Raw genomic sequence first — 18,569 nt, 5'->3', positions numbered from 1 at the left:
TTTTTCTTGGAAATAGTCCAGCAACAAAACATGCTAAATCACTTCTTGGTCTCACTCTTCCTTTGCCTCTCCTTTAATTCTCCCTGTTAGTACTTGGATTACAAGTTAAAACCAAGCCTATTATTCAAATGTTTGTTTATTTGTATTTGAAAGGTGGATACAGAGAGGGCGAGTACACATCCATTCAGTGGTTCACACCTCTAAAGTCTGCAATAGCCAGATGGGGGCAAAACTGAAGCCAGGAACCAGGAACTTAATTCATGTGTCCCACGTGAGTGGCAGGGACACACCTACTGGAGCCATCCTTCGCAACCTCCCAGGGTATGTGTTAGCAGGAAGCTGGAGCTGGAAGCGGAGCCTGGACGTGAATCCAGGCACTCCAATATGAAGGTGTCTTAGCTATTGGGCCAAACGCTCATCCTTTTAGCCTTTTTTTTTTTTTTTTTTTTTTTTTGTACAGGCAGAGTTAGAGAGAAAGGTCTTTCTTTTCCATTGGTTCACCCACCAAATGGCCACTACGGCTGGCACGCAGCGCCAATCCAAAGCCAGGAGCCAGGTTCTTCCTCCTGGTCTCCCATGCGGGTGCAGGGCCCAAGCACTTGGGCCATCCTCCACTGCCTTCCCAGGCCACAGCAGAGAGCTGGACAGGAAGAGGAGCAACTGGGACAGAATCCGGCACCCCGACCGGGACTAGAACCCGGGGTGCTGTCGCCACAGGCAGAGGATTAGCCAAGTGAGCCGTGGTGCTGGCCCCCTTCTAGCCTTTTGATATCCAGTGTCTGCCTCTTACAAACTGATAGACCGTAACTAAGTCAACAGTTAATTCATTCTGTCTCTCTTCTCCTCCGCCTCCCCCTCCCCTCCTGCTCTCAGGTTAGCTCTGAATAGAAGAAACACCAGTTTCCCAGTCAGTTGTATTTTTTGCTAAATACCTTCTACCAGTCTGTCTTTCCACCATTTTCTTTGGCCAACAGCTATTTTGGAAAAACCTAGACAGTGTAGTGTTTGCTTTCTTTTCCTTTTTCCCAAAGCAACCATCACAAGGTGTGGAGTGCACCCCTAAAGAACGCTCTAGAATCCACCTGTCTTCTCGTGTCTCTCTGCAGTTGAACTCGCACTGCCGAGATGGGCAAGCAGAACAGCAAGCTGCGGCCGGAGGTCATGCAGGACCTGCTGGAGAGCACCGACTTCACGGAGCACGAGATCCAGGAGTGGTACAAAGGCTTCTTGAGAGACTGCCCCAGCGGACATTTGTCCATGGAAGAGTTTAAGAAAATCTACGGGAACTTTTTCCCTTACGGGGACGCTTCGAAATTTGCGGAGCACGTGTTCCGCACCTTCGACGCCAACGGAGATGGGACGATAGACTTTAGAGAGTTCATCATAGCCCTGAGCGTGACATCGAGGGGCAAGCTGGAGCAGAAGCTCAAGTGGGCCTTCAGCATGTACGACTTGGACGGGAACGGCTACATCAGCAAAGCAGAGATGCTAGAGATTGTGCAGGTATGTAGCGTGGGCCCTTGTGAAGGGGACAAGCGCCCGGTCACAGGGCAGGCTTGGAAGGTACACGGGGTAGCATGGCAGGGAGGCTGCAACTGTTGGGTCCCCCAGGCTTTTTATCTGGCTCACCCAGGGCTTTTGTCAAGTTTGAACCCACACAACCACCCAGAGATGGGCATGACAATCTATGTTGGTTGGCATCTCTTGAAAGTTCGGGAGCTCTGCCAACATTGGGCCTACATTCTTACCTGTTATGTCATTGGGTATATTTGCGGGGACCCCCCCCCACACACACACACACATGACAGATGGGCAGAGGCTTTTGCCATGACCCCCATCCTAAAGTTGTCCATGATTATTCCTGCTACTCCATCAACCTATTACAAGGAGCTGCCTAGACTTGAAGGCTTTGGGGTTTGGGGCCCATGTCCTCTGGGGCGATGCTTAATACTCAAGCTTTGATCTGAGTTCAGAACTTCTACCTTTCAGTCACTGCCTCTGTGACTGTAACCAAGTTAGTTTGCTTAAGTGAGCCTCAGTATCCTCCTCTGTAAAATGGGTCTACCAGTGCCACCCTCTGAAGTCATGGGGATCTTTTCAAGATTAGTCGTGCTTCTCCGTGTTAAATTGCATGCACAGTGTCATCACGTAGAAAAGCTTATCACTGTCTCCAGCCTTCATCTGAAACTTTATTAGACTCTTGAATAAAGGCGGGTGTCTGGACTTTGCGTTCCATCCCATCAGAAATGCAAACTGTAGAGTGGAGAACTTCAGCGCTTTGGTGAGGAGCACCCTCTGTTTCCCTAAAGTACTCACCCAGAGTCACTTCCATCCCTGGAGAAGGAAAGGCTGTGGTGTTGCCTACATCTCCCTTGTTGCACCCATGCAAGCTTTGGGGAGGCGGGGGAGCAGGGTGAGGAGCTCTGTTTGTAGCCCTGATGGTCTGCTGAGCGGTGGTGGGGATCCTGGGACAAACCCAAGGAGGCAGACACAGGCTCAGGGGAGGGCCAGGAGGACCTCAGCTGTAGGCACGGCGGAGGACGAGGTGGGTGGGCAGCACCAGGGAGGGCTGGCTGCCTCTCACTGCCTTGGCAGGCGAGTGGGGCACAGGAGGGAAGCATCTGGCAGCAGACGCAGGCCTGACAGAGAGAGTGGGTGGGTGGCTTCCTGCAGGGCTCCGAGGCCAGCACTCATCCCAGAACATCTGCGCTGCTGAGCTGCAGAGGGAGAGTTGTGGTCGCTGGGAAAATCGGTGGCTCTTGGGTGGATGGAGGGACGGTGCCAGTCATGGTGAGAAGCCCATCACGGCCACCGTCATGCATGCAGAGCTATATAAGACTGGACTTAAAGCAGGAATCCACCTTCCAGCCAATGAGAAATACAACCTCTGTAGAATCCAGGGTTGCGTCGTTTTGATGGGGCACACCATGTATTTCCCTAAATCGCTCACAGGGAGAGAGAAGAAAAAAAATAAAAACTCTGGAAAGGTGAGGCTGGGAATGGAGGGATGCTCGCTTGCAGAGAACCTCGGGGAACCTGGTTGTGGGAGCTGGGGACGGAGCTTGAAGGAGACCTGCACTGCTGACCCGGGGTTGAGCCCTGGGGCCCAGGCCAGTGGGACCAAACCCACACGGGCAGCTCAAGTGGCAGCTGCAAGCCTTGGAGAGACACAGAAACAGGAATTCAAAAAGACCCCTCCTCCTGCAGGTCCTCCACAGGGTCTGCAACTTCTCCTCCCTCCTGGTTGGGTCACCAGTGACTTCATCCTCCGGGGCAGCTACTTGGAGTTGTGTTAACTCCATCTCTCAGAGATGTGTCTATCAGACAAAAATAAAATACCTCCCCCTTCCGCTGAGGATAAACATATGGAAAAAGATAACATCTGCTATAAAATTCTGAGCCATACAGAAAATTAAAAAAGAAAGCAATTTTCCATAATCTTACCCTACCCATGAAGAGAATCCCTGCTAATCATTTTTAATATACCTTTCTTTCCCATTCTATCTATTTAAAAATACCCAATTGATTTCATAATATGTATAAAGTTTTCTGTTTTGCCATTTTCACATAATATAACACAAGTATTTCTCATGTTATCAAAACTTTTCATAAAGGTATTTTAATGGCTATGTAATAGTCTTACAGTATATATTTTTTTCTTTTTTTATTTAGTAAATATAAATTTCCAAAGTACAGTTTATGGATTACATTGGTTCCCCCCGCCATAATTTCCCTCCCACTTGCACCCCTCCCATCTCCCTCTCCTTCTCCCATTCCATTCACATCAAGATTCATTTTCAATTATCTTTATATACAGAAGATCAATTTAGTATATATTAAGTAAAGATTTCATCAGTTTGCACCCACACAGAAACACAAAGTGTAAAAATACTGTTTCAGTACTAGTTATAGCATTACTTCACTTTGGACAACACATTAAGGACAGATCCCACAGGAGAAGTAAGTACACAGTGACTCCTGTTGTTGACTTAACAATTTGACACTCTTGTTTATGGCATCAGTAATCTCCCTAGGCTCTAGTCATGAGCTGCCAAGGCTATGGAAACCTTTTGGGTTTGCCGACTTTGATCTTATTCCCACAGGGTCATAGTCAAAGTGGAAGTTTTCTCCTCCCTTCAGAGAAAGGTACCTCCTTCTTTGATGGCCTGTTCTTTCTACTGGGATCTCACTCGCAGAGATCTTTCATTTAGGTCCTCTTTTTTTTTTTTTTTTCAGAGTGTCTTGGCTTTCCATGCCTAAAATACTCTCATGGGCTCTTCAGCCAGATCCGAATGCCTTAAGGGCTGATTATGAGGCCAGAGTGCTATTTAGGACATCTGCCATTCTATGAGTCTACTGTGTATCCCGCTTCCCATGTTGGATCATTCTCTCCCTTTTTGATTCTATCAGTTAGTATTAGCAGACACTAGTCTTGTTTGTGTGATCCCTTTGACTCTTAGACCTATCCTGTGATCAATTGTGAACTGAAGTTGATCACTTGGACTAGTGAGATGGCATTGGTACGTGCCACCTTGATGGGATTGTACTGGAATCTCCTGGCACGTTTCTAACTCCATCATTTGGGGCAAGTCCAATTGAGCATGTCCCAAATTGTACATCTCCTCCCTCTCTTATTCCCACTCTTATATTTAACAGGGATCACTTTTCAGTTTAAATTTAAACACCTAAGAATAATTGTGTGTTAATTACAGAGTTCAACCAATAGTACTAGAACAAACAGTATATTTCAATTTACATAATTTTTCCCATTGTCTGGTATCTAGGTTTCCAGATTTCATCATTATACATGGCAGTATAACTTCTACAAATAAAATTAATCAACAGTCCCATTTTCATATTTGGAGTTATTCTCCTTAAAGGATTTCCCAGAAGTTCAATTATAGAGCCAAAGGATTTGACCAAAGGAAATTTCTAAGGCTCTTAATAGACTCTGCTAATTGTTTTTCCAAATGTGTCCCAAAGCGTGTGAAGGGTATTCCCACATCACTGCACTTTTCTGATTTTTCTTAATGTCTGCTAATTAAACACGAGTTACACTTAAATTTAATTAGCTTCATTGTGTGTGTCTCTTTAATCCTAGACTGCTCTGCCCTGCCCCGCTTCAGTGAAAGGGAGAAAATTGCTTCTTCACTGGAATTTGAGAAAAGATGTCCCATCAGCCCCTGGGCTGTCCCCTGATCACAGTTGTGCCCAGTTGTCCCGGCTGCCATTGGTCAATGGTTTCATGACCAGCGATGATGAAGATGCAGATTAAAAAAATTCTTATTAATATGGAGAGAACAGGTCTCCTGTATTCAGATACAATTCTAAGAAGATAATGATGTTTCTCTTCTTCCCTCCCCTTTCTTTTAAAAATTTTTGCCACAGCATACTTTCAGTCTACTTTATCATCACAGGCTTATTGCTCCATTAAATAAAGAATTCAACAAAACATCCCAAGACCACTGTTCCGCAGGAATATAGACAAGAGCTTCAAGCAATAATCAGACCCCAAGATGCCATTTTCACTCATATAAGGTGCTTTTTGTAATGTACATATTAGCTATCACAAATCAGAGAATTAACACGTGATATTTGTTATTTATTTATTTATTTGACAGGCAGAGTGGACAGTGAGAGAGAGACAGAGAAAGGTCTTCCTTTGCCGTTGGTTCACCCCCCAATGGCCACCACGGCCGGCGCGCTGCGGCCGGCGCACCGCACTGATCCGAGGAGGCCAGGAGCCAGGTGCTTCTCCTGGTCTCCCATGGGGTGCAGGGCCCATGTACTTGGGCCATCCTCCACTGCACTCCCTGGCCACAGCAGAGAGCTGGCCTGGAAGAGGGGCAACCATGACAGAATCTGGTGCTCCGACCGAGACTAGAACCCGGTGTGCTGGCGCCGCTAGGCGGAGGATTAGCCTAGTGAGCCACGTAGCCGGCTGGTGATATTTGTTTTTGGGTCTAGTTTATTTCAGTAAGCAGGATGGTCTCCAGTTGCATCCATTTTGTTGTTGTTGCAAAAGACAGGATTTCATCCTTTTTAATAGCTGAGTAGTATTCTATTGAGATATATGGGAGATGTGGATTTGAAGGGGGCGGGGCCTTCAGGCCAGTTGGGCTCCCTGAAATCTAAAGTCACTGACACCTTCATTCGGTGCCTTTCATTCAGCACCTACCAAGTATCTAGCAACAGGGATCAGTAGCCCGGGGAGGAAACAGACTGTACCCCTTGAGCTATGAAACCTTTATAAGGGAGTGTGAGGAAATTGCAGAGAACATGCAGACCCTGCCGCCCTGTCCCAGCGAGTTCTTTAGGGATCATGAAAGGTGTCATGGAAACGAAGCCACATTTGTTCGCCATGACACGGGCATGCTCTTTACTCCCGGCCCCTTCACAGCACCCTCTCACCCCACCCCGGGGAAGTTGCTGGCTCTTAACTGTGGGGACACACATTCCTTAAGAAATGCTAACAGGCTCCTGGCTCCTGAGGAGCCATGGTTCAGCAGTGTTGTCCCCAGCACCACACCTGCTGATTAATATTGAGGCCTGCAGAGGAGAGAGATGGAGGCCCCCTGAGGCGACTTCCAGATCAGCAAAGAGATGACGTTTCATGGAGAGCCATTTTTCCCATTAAGGGCTTGGCTGTTCTGTCCCGCTATTTTGCCAACTGACAATTCATGTATTCCATCACATTCTTATGCTAATGTCCATGCTTTTAATAATTCTGGGTGAATTGGAATTTACTGTAAGATCTCACTGCATTTCCCATTCCACTCTTTTAACCTTATTTTTTTTTTTTCTCCTTCCTCTTTGAAAGCCCACCCTCCAGGAGCCCTGTGGTGGTCACAGGGCGCTTTGTGTCTTTGTGGGGCTTCTCTTTTCTTTGTCCTAGCTGGTCCCACCATTGAGATGGCTGTTCCTTTGTTTTGCAGGGGTCACACTCTGTTAAGCTTGCGTCTTGTGTCTGGGTAAATATGTTAGAGAAGAATGAGGTGGAGGCTAGCCGTGGGCCAACAGAACCCTGAGCAGCCTAAGGTTCTGTTCACATAACACTTGAGCCTGGGAACAAGTGTTGAGACATGACATTCTTGGCTGAAGCCTTGGCCCTCCAAGACTCAGAAATTCAAGCAGTTTCATGAGCAATCCAAATTAGATTGTTTACCTACAAACACGAGGATAAAGATCGGGCTGGAAAGGTTGACAATCGGACTGGAAAATGAATGGGACAGAGAACTGTGGTTCCTGAACTCGCTGGCTCTTTCCTGGTGTCATTCCCTGGGAGTTAGCTCTGGCATCCACTGAGTGGTGTTTGTGGGGACCGGCCGAATTCTTTTGTATCTCGTGGCAGTGGCACAGAAGACTTCAGTGTTTAGGGGAGTGGTGTGGATTCTGTGTGGTTAATGCTAGGACGAAGTGCCAGAAACTGGGTGGCTCAGAACAACACGAATCTGTTGCCTTACAGTTCCAGGAGTCAGAAGTCGGCCATCAGTCTCCCTGGGCTAAAGTTAAGATGAACTCAGGGCTGTGTTCCTTCCAGACGCGTTTAGGGAGCATCCTGGCCCAGCTTCTAGAAGCTGCCTGCATTACTGGGCACGAGACCCACTTGGTCCAGCTTCCAAGTCCGCAGCAGCCATTGGAGTCCTGCTGTGCTACCCTGGCTCTGGCTGTCTTACTCTGCTTCTCTCTCCCGCACGGGATGATCCACAGGATTTTACTGGGACCATTGGATACAAAAGACTCCTCCCATCTGTCAGTCACATCTGCGGTCCCGTTTACTACGTAAAGTAACACATTCCCAGCTTCCAGGGACTAGCAATGGGATGGTTGTGGGACCCTTATCCAGTCTCCCTCATATGCCAAAGCAGGGTTGTGTTCCTTTTGAAAGAAAATATTTGTGTGCTATGCTAACATCTGGCTGAGCAAGCAAAACCATATGCAGAAGTATTTTTGGAGCCTTAAATGAACATTTTCATATTCATGTGTTTGTGGGTTTTTTATTTTTTCAAGTGACAAATTTAGAAACGTGAATTGGACTTGATATTTTGTTACTGGCATCAAAGCCGCCTCTCGAGTTGTTAGCCAGGTTACGTCCTTGACCTTGTCCCATCTTAGAGCAGATTCTCCCCTTCTGGTGGAGGCCCGGATCATCCCACTGTGGCAAGAGGAAGGGGAATCCTCACACCCCACACACTTCCCAGCTGGGGGCAGATCCCAGCACCCACACCCACACCCACACCCACACTTGTCCCAGCGCAGGCTGTGGCTGCCAAAGGGGCCAAGTGAGCAAGCGCGTGCATGAGCAAGCAGGTGCCATGAACGCCGGGGTGCTCTCTGGGATCTGGGAGGTGGGAGAACCCAGCATTCAAAGGCAGAGAATATACGAAGAAAATGGAGTGACAGTTGCCTCCCTCCTGTTCTCAGCAAGCAGCTAGGATCCTGGGAAGTCAAGGTTTTACCTTGGTTAGATGTGTATCAGCTGCCTTGCTTTATCCTGACAATGCAGATCATAGGCCTAGACCGAAGTCCATCATGGGTCCCAAAGCAAAGATGAAGAGGAAAGGACAGGCGGGTGAAAACAGGGGCTTGGGAAAAGCACAAAAGCCTTGCCTTTCAACTTTTCCAAACTCCCTTTTCCTTCTTTGCCGATTCCTTGCATCTAAGTTCCCAGGGGCAGCTTTGTGTTGTTATTGAGGGCATAGAGGTGCAGGTGCAAGTCATGAATCCACCCCTTAGTAGCTACATTCCTCAAACAAGAGGAGGAAGGGGGAGGGGGGAAGGGGGAGGGGAAGGGAGGGGGGAGTGTGTGTGTGTGTGTGTGCGTGTATGTGTGTAGAGTTGAATCAGTTATTACCAGGAAAGCACCTATAGCAGTGCCTGTCATGGTATCACTCGATGCTGGCTACAGTTATTACAACCACAGCCTCCAGAGCCGGGATGGGCTGTCTCCCTGTTAAATAGAGTTCACTTCCAATGCCATGCACAAACAAAATGGGTGGACTCTGCCATTAAGGTTTAAGTTGAATTTACCTGGTTGCGAAAAGTCCATTCACAAAGAAAAGGGAAGTAACCCAACCAAATCCTCCACTGGGGACAACCACAGAGGAGCTATTCTTGACATCAAGGCTCCTAGCTTCCTGATCTTGCAGCCTTTGCCGCCAAAGACCAGCCCATCTGTGAATACTGTAAAAGCCCAGGGCTGCTCTGAGGCTCAGGGACGCAGACAAGAGAAAGATCACCTTTCCAGAAGAGAAGGTGCTTCGCGCCAGGAATTCCCCAAGCCCTGTTCACCTGAGCCCACAGCCACGCGTGGGCACCGTGTGAGCCAGCCTGTCTGCATGTGTCTCAAGTTCACAGAGAGCCTTTCCAAGAGGGAGCCAGAGGCTGGCACAGCATTACAGCAGTCCTCAGGGAGCTCACTTCACAGACCAGCTGGGAATGATCTGGAACTAGTGGAGTCCCTGCTCGCATGTTAATAATTGCTTAGAAAATCCCCGGGGTTCAAACACCTGTTCTCTGAGAATCAGGCTTTGCCTGCTAGTTGTGCTTCCAGGGCCGACTGACACTTTTGATGAGGGAAGGGCAAACCTCAGCACACCCTGATCTATAGTGCAACACCATTTAAATGAGCAAAACCAGAAGGAGGAAGGTTGGGAGGACCCTGGGAGTCCATCACAACTGAGGTTTTTTGTTGTTGTTGTTTTTGTTTTTTACTCTTTTACCAGTATTTTTTAAAATTTATTTACTGGGGGCTGGCTCTGTGGTGTAGCAGGTAAAGCCGCAGCCTGTAGTGCCAGCCTCCCATATGGGCACCAGTTCAAGATCCAGCTGCTCCACTTTCGACCCAGCTCTCTGCTATGGCCTGGGAAAGCAGCAGAAGATGGCCCAAGTCCTTGGGCCTCTGCACGCATGTGGGATACCCGGAAGAAGCTTCTGGCTCCTGGCTTTGGATCGGCACAGCTCCAGCCATTGCAGCCAATTGGGGAGTGAACCAGCAGATGGAAGACCTTTCTCTCTCTCTCTTTCTCTCTGTATAACTCTTTCAAATAAATAAATCTTTTTTTTAAAAAATTATTTATTTGAGAGAGTTACAGAGAGAGGGAAAAACAAAGAAGTCTTCCATCCTCTGGTTTACCCCTCAAATGACTGCAATGGCTGCAGCTGTGCTGATCTGAAGCCTTCTTAGAAGCCAGGAGCTTCCTCTGGGTCTCCCAAGTGGGTGCAGGGGCGCAAGGACTTGAGCCATATTCCACTGCTTTCCCAGGTGCATTAGCAGGGAGCTGTACTGGAAGAGGAGCAGCCAGGACTTGAACCGGCACCTATAGGGGATGCTAGTGTTGCAGGAGGAGGCTTAGCCTCTATGCCATAGTGCTGGCCCCTTTTGTTTGGATTTTTTTTTTTTTTTTTTTTTTTTTAGGATTTATTTGAAAGAGCCACAGAGGGGGTGAAAGAGGTCTTCCATCTGCTGGTTCACTCCCCAAATGGCTGCAATGCCCAGGGCTGATCCAAGCTGGAGCCAGGAATTTCATTGATTTCCAGTGTGGGGATTTTTTCTCCGAGTCAGCCCTGTGATAACAGGGCTTATCTACAAGGATATTTTGAAAAGCTTGGTGAAAAAAAGGATAAAAAAAATCATTTTACTTTGGGGCAAAAATACTTTGGAATCCATACATATGTTTAAGAATTATTTATTTATTTGAAAGGCACAGAGACAGAGAAAGGGTGGGGGCAGAGGGAGACAAAGATCTTCCGTCCTCTGGTTCACTCTCCAAATGGCCACAGCAGCTGGGTCTGGGCCAGTCCTTAGCCAGGAGCCGGAAACCTCATCCTGGTCTCCCACATGGGAGGCAGGGGCCCAAGCACTTGAGCCATCTTCTGCTGGCTTCCTAGGAGTGTTACCCGAGAACTGAATCGGCAGAGTAGCCGAGACTTGAACTGGCAGTCTGATGTGGGACACCCATGTTGCAAGCGGTGGTTTAAACCCCTGTGCCGCAAGGCCGGCCCCGTGTGCAGTTGTTCATAATGCGCATTTTCTGAAGATCCTTGTATCCATACAGCAACCAGATGGGAAGCGCGGGGGTCGTGGGGTGGCTGTGCAAGGCAGGTTTGTCTTTCACAGGCACCATCCAAATGGGCAGGTTAGTCCCAGGCACTGTCCAGAGCCACTGACAGTGACCAGCTCAGACAGCTCTCCTGTGACTAGTTACACCACAGAGGAGCACCCCGGGGCCCGTGTCCTTTTCAGAATCACGTCTTGGGCAGATTTCGCCTTTCTTACCCAAAGACCTTTCGAAATTGGCACCATAGGAGCGGGCATTTGGTCAAGGAATTAGGATGCTGCCTTGGATGCCCAATTCCGTATCCCAGCGCCTGGGTTCAGTGCCCGGCTCTGACTCCTGACCCCAGTTTCCTGCTAACGCGGACTCCAGGAGGCAGTGGTGGTCCAGTAATCGGGTTCCTGCCACCTGTGTGAGAGACCTGGGCTGGGTTCCTGGCTGTGTTCCTGGCTCCGGCCCTAGGCTTTGGCCTCCCAGACATCGTGAGCCTTTGAGGAATGAGCCTGCCCCTCTCTCAAATAAGTAATTAAAAACCACTAATAAATTGGTGTCAGAGACCCCACTTTTTATGTGTTCCTTGGAGATCTGAACCACTGCTCTTCTGATTTGGGGCGGGGGATGAAAGGGTGAGAGAAAGAGCTTCCGGTGTGTCTCACGCGGCCCTGGGGACTCGGCTCCAAAGCCTTGCCTAATTCTCAAATACGAATGTGGGCTCCAGATGCTCCCCCGGAATGCGGCTGAGATCTCCCTGCTGGGGCAGACTTCAGTGGCTTGCGGCAGGGGCTCCTCTGAGAAGTGAGGGCAGCGCGTGCTTCCTGGCTGTGTTGCGTGTACCCCTGTCGCTGACCTCAGACGCCACACCATAACTTAAGCATTTAAGTGGACCTGGGTCAAGGCCCGCTTCTGGCCAGCGGGAAGGAGTGCCTCCCCCACAAAAGGTGTCTCTGGCTGGCTGCTCCCTCCCAGTCTCCTTTGTGGTGGCGCTCTCTCTCTCTCTCTCTCTCTCCCTCTCTCTCTCTCCCTCTCTCTCTCTCCCTCTCTCTCTCCCCCTCTCTCTCTCCCCCCTCCCCCCTCTCTCCCCCCTCCCCCCTCCCTCTCCCTTTCTCTCTCTCTCTCTCTCTCTCTCCCCCTCTCCCTCTCCCCCCCACCCAGCGTTCCTCATGGGCCAGGGGAATGGTGGGGGCTTTCCATACCTGCCTAGTCCCCCGGGGTTGCCCTAACCAATGCCCACACACGAGGAAGCCTCAGACAGTGGCAGTTTGTTCTGTCACTGTTCCGGAGGCCAGCAGGCCAGACCCCAGTGCTGAGCGAGCCTGCTTCCTGCTGGGGGCTGAGGGGCCTCTGTTCTGGGCTCTCCTGGCTTCTGGTGGTTGCCAGCTCCCCTCAGGCCTCATTCACAGCTACCTCCCCACCCCCCACTCCCACCCCGGCCCCTGACACCAGAGTGATCGTTCCAGACTGCGGATCTATTTCCGCGCGTCCCCTGTTGGTCTTTCAGAGCCCGTTCCCTGCAAGCGGCTGAACTTCCCAAGACATTTATTAGCCCTCGTGACTGAGGCTCTGCTGTTTCAAGACTCGCCCCACATTCATGTCTTTGAGCGCTCTCTGCCTCAGTGAATCGTCAGCTGGAAGATTCCAGAAGGCGCAGTGGCCTCACACATCCCATAGTCTTCCCTCCTGTGGTGGCCTAAGGTACCCTCTTGCCTCGGCCACCTCTTCTGCCTGACCCCGTTAGGCTCAGGCCCTTTAACCACGTGGGGCCCTGTCTTCCTGTAGTGCCCTGTGTCACTTTCCATCATAGTACAGTTCCTACTTTTGAATTTCAAATAGACTGCTGCTTTGTAATCATGGAGAATTCTTCTAAACATTTTACAATCTCATCAACAGACTTTTGAAAACAGCTTTATTGAAGTATGGTTGACATTCAGTAAATGACACATAAAGTTTGGAATTTGGCAAGTGTTGGCAAAGGATACATACCACAATCAACTGCTGATCACACCCATCACCCCTAAAGTTCTGCACCCTTCAAAATCCCTCCTCCAACACCCTCTTAGGCAACTAGTGATCTATGTTTGCATTGATATCCTTTCTGTCACTATAGATTACGTTTTCTAGAACTTTGTATAAATAGAAATATGCCGTACGCATTCTTTCTCCCTGGCCTCACTGGGAACAGTTATTTTGAGAGTCCCCCGGGCTGTTGGATGTGCCACTGGTTCCTCCATTCCTGTTTGTTGCTGAGTTTGTTCCATGGTATGCATGCACCACAATTCTTTGTTATTTGTTCTCCTATTTATGAATATTTGGATTTTTTCCAGTTTAGATCCATTACAAATAGACCTACAGTAAATACTTACGTGCAAGTCTCTATATGGACATAGGCCTTCATTTCTCCTAGGAATGAAGGAATAACCAGGAACAGAATGGCTAGATCAAATGATAGGTATGTGTATGACTTTTTAAAGAAACTTCCAAACTGTTGAAAGTTGGCCTAGTCAGTCTTCCAACAGGCATGGTAGTTGCATCTCTTTAGTGATTAGTATGTGGAATATCTTTTCTTGTGTTTGTCATCCTTGTATCTTTGTGGAAATGTCTGTTTAGATCTTTTGACCATTTTTGTGTTGGGTTCTTTGCTTTCCTATTGAGTTTTGGGAGTTCGTTATTCCGGACACAGTCTATTTATTGGATTTGTGCTTTGCATATATTTTCTTCTAGACTTAGGCTTATCTTTTCCTTATCTCAACATGTATCTCAAAGAGCTGTGCATTTCGAGTTTTGTGTTCAATTTATCAATCTGTCCTTTTATGGACATGTGGCGATTTTGCTGTCATATTGAAGTCTCTGCTTACACAAGGTTACATTTCTACCATGATTTTTCTTCTACAATCCTGAGGTTTTTAATTCAGTCGTTTATGAATGTTGGTTAATGTTTGGGTGAGGTGTTTATGGAGGTTCATCTTTTACACACGGAAACCCACTGGTTTCAACACCGTTCTCTCCACCAACTTGCTTGTGCACCTTGTTGAAACTCGGCTGTCCATATACATAGGGTCTACTTCTGAACGTTAATCTGTTCTATTGATTTAGTTTCTCATTACAGTGGCAATAACACATTCTTTTAAAGCTACTGCTGTAGCTTTAAAATAGGTCTTGGGGTGGTCATGTAGCCCAGTGGTTAAGGCACCTGTGTACCGTTATCAGAACCCTTGGGTTCAACTCTTGGCTCCTGCTCCTAGATCCAGCTGCCTACTAATAAAGACCCTTGGAGGCAGCAGTGATGGCAATCACCCAAGTAATTGGCTTCCTACCACCCCTGTGGGAGACCTGAATTGTGTTTCCAGCATCCATCCCTGGCTTCCAGCTTTGGTCCCCTAGCCATTGTGGACATTTGGGGCGTGAACTGGCGAATGAGAGCTCACTGTGTGTGTGTGTGTCTGTCTGTCTGTCTGTCTGTCTCTGTGCCTCTCAAAAACAAGGAATGGAACTGTGGTTGGTTGAAAAGGTGCCAGGGTGCTTACTCTCCTCTCATCTCTCCTTGCCTGAACAGTGTGAACGCTCCTGATCTAACCTACTCTTCCAGCTGTAAATTAGAAAGTGTGGACGCTGTTCCAGATATATAGACAATGATCTTATTTTCAAAGTATTTCCAAGAAAGATTTTGATGGCTTCTCCCCACCCCCGTTTCCTGGCACGTCGATCCTTCTATGCAGGGTGCTGTTCTTCGTCTCAAATCTAAAAACAACCCCGCGTTGCTTAACTTCTGCCCCGAGTCTGCTGTCAGACAGTCTGGCCTGCCTGGGCTCTGCTGGAAGACCCTAAATTTCCTGATGAAAAGTCAGCCTGGTTTCCCTCAGAGAAAGCAGTGAGCGTTCCCTCTTGGAATCGTGCCTGGCCTCGGTGAATTCCACAGGCTTTATCATTTGGGACATGAAGCCTTGCCTTTCCAACATTCCAAGAGGATGTTCCTTCATGGGGAAAAGGAGGGAGAGGTAGAAGCCAGGCCTGGAGGAGGAAGCCGTGAGTGGCCATGACCTCAGTAGGGAGCCGTCCGGAGTCCGAGAGCCAGCGCCACAGCCGGCCCCTGGGTGTCCCCGTGTCCTGCTTCTACCAGAGACAAGAATAAGGATTCTTCAAGTTTAATTAAAAACAGGCTGTCCCTGCCAGGCCTCTCGTTGAGACTGCTAAAAATAAAGTAGGGAAGTAGCCTGGTTTCTTCACGGTTTAATCCCATTAGATTTGGGGGGGGGGGGGGACTGGAGCTAATAAAAGGCAGGATTTGTTTCCGATCGCTGTCTGGGGTTGTGTCTTTTCTGCCTCTCGGTGCTGGGGAGTCCCAGATCGGGAGCTTTCAACACAGTCAGCTCTCGGTCGTCGGTGTCGTGGGAAGCGAGCTGAAAGACAGACAAGTCCCCAGATGCGGCTCGCCGGGCTGCCATCTGCCGACTCGCTCTGAGACCCCTGGGACCGCACACCCCAGCCCGTCGCTCCCTGCCCGGGAACCACCCACGTCATAGACCAGGGCTCATGAATCGCCCGCTGATCCCTATCCGTGCGCGGAAGCACATTGAGAAAAGACTGACTGTCCCGCCCTGGGGAGCCCTCACTTCCTCCTCCGCTCACAACAGACCCGGATGTTGTGCTCCTGCTCCACTCCGTAAGCCTACTTGCACATATGTGTTTGCACGTGTAAGAGAGTACGTCAGATAGTGTGTGGGAAAATGCAGTTAAAACAAAAGTTTGTTTTGGTGCAAAACAAAAAAAAATGAAATCCATGCATAGCTTTCTCATCACGCACAACTTCCGTTAGCTTTTTAAAAAAAGTTTTATTTGGTTAGTTGAAAGGATGGGGGAAGGAAGAGAGAGAGATCAATCTTCTATCCATTGGTTCATTCCCCAAATGCCCGCAATCACCTGGGGTGGGTCAGGCCACTGCCAGGAGCCAGGAGCTTCACGCAGGTCTCCCTTGGGGTGGCTGGAACCCAGCACCTAAGCCATCATCTGTGCCTCTGACGATGTGCCGTAGCAGGAAGCTGGCTCTGAAGTACGGGTTGGACTCAATCCCAGGCACCCTGATCTGGGACTGGGGGCTCCCAGTGTTCAAGCCCTGTGAACTTCTATAAGGGCTCTCCCATTCACTCACAGGCATCTGGCTGTGCAGTGGGGGGAGGGGCGGGTGTTTGTGTCTGTATCAACTTATCCTCATTTCTTGGTACTGCTTCCATCCCTTTAGGCTCACAGCCAATGACGGAAACCCTTGGACTTTCTGTTGAGTGTGAAAATCTCCTAACACGCATTCATGCATTTCCGGCTCCTTCACCCATTTGCTCAACCAAGAGTAGTGAGGGAATGGCCTTTAGATTATTACTAGTGGTTTGCATCAGTTTGCCAGGAGGGGTTGCACAAGCCCCAGCTTACAGGCTGAGTTCCCCAGAATGCTCTAGAACAGTTGGTTTTACTTACAGAGAGCAAGTTCTAGGTGAGGGCTTTCATAACAACATTAAGGTATTTCTTAAGTGTCCATTACCAGCTAAATGCTGCTCATTAAAAATGGGTGCTTTGGACAGCCAACGTGGCCGCCCAGCCACGTGCCATGTGAGGTGGCAGGGTCTGCCAATCCTGTTGACAGGTGTATCGCCATCAGCTAGCATGAAAATTGACAATAATAGAATTGTTGACATGAAAAGATTATTGATGACATTTCACCATTCTCTGATCACCATTGCCTGCACATATGGGAACACAGATAGTTTGGGTACTGGGTGTAAGTAGAAAAGTCGACTCTTAAAGTCACTGTCACCCTTTGATTGCTCATTGGAGCACTAGAGACGCCTTCACCACCCTGGAGGCTGCAGCGGCTGTCCCTTCCCGCTTACAACTCAGGGCCGTGCCCCGTGCCAACCCTCCCACCCCGGCTGTCCCTCTGCCCTTTCTCGTTAAGCTCTGGGCCTTCTTCACAGCTTTGCTCCATCATCAGCCCCCGCAGAAGCCTGCCCTCCTGTTCCCCGCTCCATCATCTCACAAGTCTGTGCCCCCTGCTTCATAGCACTTTCTCAACAGGCTCTTCATTCACTCTCTGATGATGTTAAGGATTTCTGCCTTATTTAGCAGTGAACTCCATGAGGGGAAAAGTAGGATCAATCAGAATACCTGGTACAAAGTAGTTGCTCAATAAATGTTTTGTGGATGAATGTACGGATGAAGGAGAATAGGGCAGGGAGTAAACCGGCAGCAGGGAATTTTATAACCTGGAGCCACAGAAACGGCCTGCATGGTGCATATCCATGGGCATGTGTGCCTGTTTTCCAGGGCGAGAGCCCGTAGCTTTAGACAAATTCAACTCTTTAAGTAGGTTTGTGTGACTATGTTTAATTATATGAAGAGAGGGAGAAGAAAGGGAAAAAGGAATACAGACAAGAAAAAGATAAAGGGGGGACTTTATAAAGAGAAGCAGAGCAGAAAGGTGAGAGAGAAAAGACCTCCGGTGTTGGTTTGGGTGGGGATCGTTATTTCTGTACAAATTCTCTAACCTACGGCAGCTGGCTGTGCATGACGCAGCGTGTCTGATGAAGAGGCGGCCCTGACTGTCAGCCTCATTTACTACCCTGGCTAACTGCCGTGTCGGGGAAGTGGAATGAAATCCAGGAGCAGCTGTGGTGGAGCCGTTTGTAGCACAGAGGAAGGGAGATTTCACGCATCAGAGGACGAGCATCGTGGGAGGCCTCCTGGGGCAGGGGACAGTGTCAATCAGGCCTTAACACATGGGTGGGATTCCAGGGGAGAGGGGATGGGTGGGTGTTCAGGTAACAGAAGGGTACGAGCAAAGCCCCTATCCCAGGACGCCATGGTGGTGTGTGTATGTGGCACTGGTTGTTACATTCTTTTTTTTATTTTTTTTATTTTTTATTTTTGACAGGCAGAATGGACAGTGAGAGAGAGCGAGAGAGAGAGAAAGGGCTTCCTTTGCCGTTGGTTCACCCTCCAATGGCCGCTGCGGCTGGAGCACTGCGGCCAGCGCACCGCGCTGATCTGATGGCAGGAGCCAGGTGCTTCTCCTGGTCTCCCATGTTGTGCAGGGCCCAAGTACTTGGGCCAACCTCCACTGCACTCCCTGGCCACAGCAGAGAGCTGGCCTGGAAGAGGGGCAACCGGGACAGAATCCAGCGCCCCGACTGGGACTAGAACCCGGTGTGCCGGCGCCGCAAGGTGGAGGATTAGCCTAGTGAGCCGCGGCGCCGGCGGTTATATTCTTGACAGCGACCTTTGGGAAGCATCTGAGCTGGCAGATGCCCACTCCCTACCCCCCACTTTGGCCAGCCCTGGACACGCAGCAGGTGGCACCTGAAAGTGACAAGTGCTCTGACTGAGGCCAGAGCACACCAGGGAGAAGCAGCGCAGCCCCCAGAAAGGTCACCGATTAGTGATGACACCGTCTCCTCTAGTCCCCTGGGGGAAAGCCGCCTCACTCGGCCACAGGTGCCCCTCTCACATCAGCTTCTCAGCTCCTAAAAC

The 18,569-nt window shown here is 49.3% G+C and overlaps 1 protein-coding gene across 3 annotated transcripts in view; it reads left to right on the top strand.

Moving 5' to 3' along the window:
- NCALD (neurocalcin delta) overlaps positions 1-18,569 on the top strand; it is a 449,552-nt gene that overhangs the window by 422,749 nt on the left and 8,234 nt on the right. For all 3 annotated transcript variants that reach the window (XM_008255798.5, XM_070075374.2, XM_008255799.5), the window contains one exon: positions 1,107-1,503. In XM_008255798.5, the coding sequence (XP_008254020.1) occupies positions 1,126-1,503 (378 nt within the window). In that variant the 5' untranslated portion in view covers positions 1,107-1,125. The remainder of the gene's footprint in view (positions 1-1,106; positions 1,504-18,569) is intronic.

The sequence above is a fragment of the Oryctolagus cuniculus genome, chromosome 6, assembly GCF_051225735.1.
Source record: "Oryctolagus cuniculus isolate XC-2025 breed Fujian yellow rabbit chromosome 6, ASM5122573v1, whole genome shotgun sequence".
NCBI classification, from domain to species: Eukaryota; Metazoa; Chordata; class Mammalia; order Lagomorpha; family Leporidae; genus Oryctolagus; species Oryctolagus cuniculus.
The sequence above is the reverse complement of the archived record's forward strand: the minus strand, read 5'-3'. Positions and strand labels throughout refer to the sequence as shown.